Source organism: Alosa alosa, chromosome 17 (assembly GCF_017589495.1).
Source record: "Alosa alosa isolate M-15738 ecotype Scorff River chromosome 17, AALO_Geno_1.1, whole genome shotgun sequence".
NCBI lineage: Eukaryota > Metazoa > Chordata > Actinopteri > Clupeiformes > Clupeidae > Alosa > Alosa alosa.
In genome coordinates, this window is record NC_063205.1 from 23,599,593 (window position 1) to 23,604,592 (window position 5,000).

At 47.8% G+C, this 5,000-nt stretch overlaps 1 protein-coding gene across 1 annotated transcript in view; it reads left to right on the forward strand.

Annotated features, from left to right (window-relative positions):
- celf2 (cugbp, Elav-like family member 2) overlaps positions 1-5,000 on the forward strand; it is a 184,569-nt gene that overhangs the window by 184 nt on the left and 179,385 nt on the right. Inside the window, 1 exon segment of the mRNA XM_048267471.1 lies at positions 1-22. This exon segment is cut by the window's left edge and continues 184 nt beyond it. Coding sequence (XP_048123428.1) covers positions 1-22 — 22 coding nt within the window.

A 5,000-nucleotide genomic window follows, 5' to 3' on the forward strand; every position in this document is an offset into this window, starting at 1 on the left:
TGAAAAGCTGGAACGTTTTAAGGTAAGCGACGCATCCGTTGTCTGCTCGTCTTCAGTTCAGATCGCTGCGAACAGGATGTGTCTTTTCTGGCGAGACGGGGAGCAGGGGGTTGGTGGAGAGAAAAAAGTGTCGGGGCTGCTGTGGGAGGTTACCGGGGAACGGGGCTTGACGCTAGCTAGCACGGCTGGGTGTTGGAGAGTGGCTTTTCGAAGACAGCGCGAGCAGCTGTGTTCATACGCTGGTGCTATGCGAGGTTCTATTTTGGTTAACCCAGATGGTGTTTGTGAATGCGTGTGTATGTGTGTCTGTACATGTGTGTACAAGTGTGACTTTTTTTTTTACTTCTCTCTTTTTTGTCATGTTTCTGACGTATGGGAGCAACACTTCGGACTCGCATTTAATTAACCCTTTGTGGATCTTCTGACACAACCACCTCCTCCTCCTCTCTTCGCAAACCTCTTTGATCCTTGTAATTTACATTTCGCACGCGCTCCACCTGCCCTATGATGGTACGGATAATGCCATCAATCACCACTGCCTTATGGGCTGCCGAGAGGAGTACCTCAGCCTGGACTACTGGCACCTTTTTTTACTCTCTACATAAGCAATTCAATATATTATTCAACTTTATTCAATCATTTCAACCACGTTTACTGGTTAGCCTATTCTTTTGGATTTGCATTTTGTACAGTGACAAGCATGGTTTTTGTCGACATCAGGAACTCGCGCAACTCCCTTTTGCCTCAGTGCACTTTGCCTGCGCAGTCTTCTTACATGAAGCGGACGCTTGCTAGTTGATTGACATGCTGAAGCTGATGTTTATAGGCTAGTGTGGTAAAACTGTACAATTAAGGAACACTGTTTCCCCTTTTGCAAACAGATTTGATGCTAAAATTATTTTTTTCTCGGTTGCGGTAATAATATAAAAACTCCTGGGCGCCGTTTAGGGAACTATGAGCAACACATGCAGTGTGTCCTCGCGAGCTTCCGACTCGGGGCATCTTCCGCCTTTACTCACGGAATTTATGTCTGTGTCAGTTTCCTTGAATAATGCTTGCATAGTATGACGGCGACTATCAGACATGTGCGTAGTCCATTGTTATATTTTTGGGGGTTTGAAGAAGTATATTTTACTTCACTTCACAAAAATATTGTAACTTTTTTGCCTCTAATTCAGATTAGTTTGGGAAATATGGATTACTTAACTAAAAGTGGATTCAGCTAAAACGGAACTCTCAACTTCCATAAAGCGGTGCACATGCGAGTGTACGTGATGTTCCCGATGCTCAGAGACACAGAGAGAGAGAGAGAGAGAGAGAGAGAGAGAGAGATGACTGGAATTAGGCTACTTATGCATAGATGATCCCACCTACAGTATATCATGTGAAAAGAGAGTCCCATCATCCCCATATCGTCTAAGTGTTTTCTATTTCAGAATATGCCACAACTTAACTGTTAACCTCCTTAAACACCCTGGTTGAGCGGCTGCGCTGCAGCAGCGACTCCGACTGCCATCTGCGCGCCAGGGCCATGGTGACCCCCGGGCCCGGCTCGCTCTTCTAAATAGGACGCTGCTAGCCTCGGCCACCCTCACAGAATTATGGAAATAGATCAAGGGCAGGGGACGGTCCGTGCCGTTCTCTCCAGCTGCGGACGAATTTCGCCGTTATTTCCGTTCATGAATCTATTTAGATAACGGGGTCACTTCGCCGTGTGTGAGAGGCCCCGTGCGAAAATTAAGATGCTTATTATTTTTGATAAATTATTTTTTTCCCCTTCACATGGTTGTGTTTTCCCACTCTCCACATGATTATGAGTGCCTAATGTGTTTTTTATTGGATGGGCATGTTGGCGGATCTTAGGCGGTTGCTGATCCAAGCAGCTTTTCCTCGCATCTGTGCTCAGAGTGACAGGTTGACGCGGAGGCTCGAGACGGGTGACGGACCAGGCCGTCTCCGCCTCCGTTGAAGGGCTTGTAATCTGTTGTTTAAGGACAGGGATGAAGGGAGGGCCGGGAATTAAGAGAGAAGGGTGATGGAGACGAGTTTATTCTGTTCTTTATTAAGACTCCGCAGCTGTGAATGAACCGCCGGAGCAGCTGTATCCCTCTTTCCTCATCTCTCTCTTTCTCACTCTCTCTCTCTCCCTCTGTCTCTCTCACTCTCTCGATCACCCTCTCAATACACCAGGATCTTAATAAAGAGCAGCTTAAGGTTGTATTCATTCTCCCTCGTAGCTCTCTTTCTCTCTCTCTCTCTCCGTCGATATCTCCGAAACCCTCGCTTCTTTTTCCTCGGGCTTTGCAAAGAGCGGTTCGGTGATTTCTCTTCTTTCTTTCTTTTTTCTTTCTTTCTTTTTTTTTAAATTTTGTTTTAATCTTAATGAAGCCGGCAGAAGGCAGTAGACATTTTTCCGCTTAATGAGACTAACCTCTGCCACACACAGAGACACACACACACACACACACAGACACACATAGACACGCGCGCACAGCTGCACACACACACACACACACACACACACACACACACACACACACACATACACACACACACAAAGATACAAATGCACATAATAATACATCCCCCAAAAGTATTCTTAAACTCCTCCTTTTTCCCCTCCATTCATTCACTTGTTTTCTTGTTTTCTTTGCCATTCTCTCTGTCTCCCTCTCTTCTCATTAGACTTCTTAGAGAAAAGAAGACCGCTATGGCAAAGAGATTGCTCTGAGTATTTTTCTGTAAATAAAGCTGTATTTGGGTGTAATTGGCTGGGTTATTTTTTAGTGCCTGGAGGGGGTTGGGGGGTGGGGGGGTGGGGGGGTTGTTTTTTTGTGTTTTTTGTGTCACTCCCCATGTCATCATTTTGTCTTCATTTCTCTCAGAGCGGCGTAGCTTCCTTTTTCCTCCTCGCGTCCCCTGTCCTGCAGCGATCACTGTGAAGCCCTCGTCGGCTCGGCGTGCGCTCGTTACCGGAGACGAGTTATTGTCCTCCTGGCCCCTGCGTTCGTTATCTGTGTCGTGTAGCTGCTGCGTGGTTCTAGTCCATATGACTAATGCCATGTATAATTCATGGGTGAGGGGACCAGGGGATTTCAGCTGTTTCCTCTCCTCTCGTCTTCTGCATCTCCTCATCCTCTGCTCCCCTCCTCTTGCTCCTTCCCCCTCTCCTCTCGTCTTCTGTATCCACTCCTCTCCTCTCTCCCTCTCATCCTCCTCTCCTCTCCTCTCCTCTCCTCTCCTCTCTGTATCCACTCCTCTACTCGACTCTCCTCTCCTCTCATCTTCTGCATCTCCTCATCCTCCTCTCCTCTCCTCTCCTCTCCTCATCCTCCTCTCCTCTCTTCTCCTCTCCTCTCATCTTCTGCATCTCCTTTCCTCTCCTCTCCTCATCCTCCTCTCCTCTCCTCTCTTCTCCTCTTCTATCATCTTCTGCATCTCCTCCCCCCTCCTCTTGCTCCCTCTCATCCCTCTCTCCTCTCCTCTCACTCCTTCTCACTCCTTCCCCCCTTTCCTCTCATTTTTCTCTCCTCTCCTCTTATCTCTCCTGATTTCCCTCATTTTACTCCTCTTATCCCTGTTTTACATCCTCTCTCCTCTTCTTCTCTCTCTCTCTCTGTTCTCTCTCTCCTCTCCTCCTCTCCTCCTCTCCTGCCCTGAGTATTGCGCTGCTGTGTGAAGGGGAGAGGGAGGACCTGCTGGTGGACCGGAGGAGAGAATCACTCTCGATATACGCCACTTCGCCCGCCCGGATCTGACACAGCCAGGCAGGCAAGGGCCAGTGTCTATGTGTGTGTGTGTGTGGTGTGGTGTGTGTGTGTGTGTGTGTGTGTGTGTGTGTGTGTGTGTGTGTGTGTGTGTGTGTGTGTGTGTGTGTGTGTGTGTGTGTGTGTGTGTGTGTGTGTGTGGTGTGTGTGTGTGTGTGGTGTGTGTGTGTGTGTGTGTCTGTGTGTCTGAGACAGAGAGAGAGAGAGAGCGCGCGAGACTGAAGACACCCAAATCCCCAAATCACACACCCTGCCATGTTCCGTCCTCACCTGAGCGGCGGAGTCCTGTAGGGTCCTGTCTCCTCCGTGTCAGAGACACAGCGCTCGGATGGAGCTTGTCCGTCAAACACACCATTTCTCTTCCCTCTCTCTGTCACTTCTCTTCCTCTCTCTCATCCTCCATCTCTCTTTCTCCCCCCCTCCACTCCCTCTCTGTCACTTCTCTTCCTCTCTCTCATCCTCCATCTCTCTTTCTCTCCTCCTCCCCCTCCCTCTCTCCACCTTTCTCTCCTCCGGACCTATCCTTCTCTGTCTACCAATCCCTCAGCCAATATCTCTGTAATTCTACCCATCTATAGTCGCTGGATCTCTCTCACTCTCTTTCTCTCTCTCTCTATCTCAATTCAACAATTCAAGTGAACTTTTATTAGCATGACAAATATGTTTTTTGCATTGGCAAAATCAGAATAGTTAAAAATAAAGTGTTTACTCCCAGAATAAATGCAGTATAATTCATGGCGAACATAGATAATATGCATCCACATCGAGTATGAACAGACTATTGTGTGTGAGGGTGGATGCATGTGTGTCTATTTGTGTATATATATCGTCTCTCTCTCTCTCTTTCCCTTTTTCTTTCTGTCCATCTTTCTCGCGTCATTCTCCCTCCCTCTCTGTCTTTCATTATCTATCCATCTTTTTCACACTCTCTCTTCTCCTCTCTCTCTCCCTCTTGCCTTGTCTATTTGTCTATCTTTATGACTCCCTCGTTCCCCCCTGGCCTCTCTTCTGTGCTGTTTGTCCTGCATCACTCTGTTCTCTCTCCCTCTCTCTCTCTCTCCCTTTGTCTCTCTCTGCCTCTCTCTCTCTCTCTCTCTCTCTCCGTCACTTGTTCCTTCTCTTCACCTCCCACACATGTCCCATTCTCAATCTTCCTCCCATTCTTCCTCTGCAGTCTCTTCTCTCCATCCATCATTATCTCTCTTTTTCTCTCTCTCTTTTCTCAATCTCTCC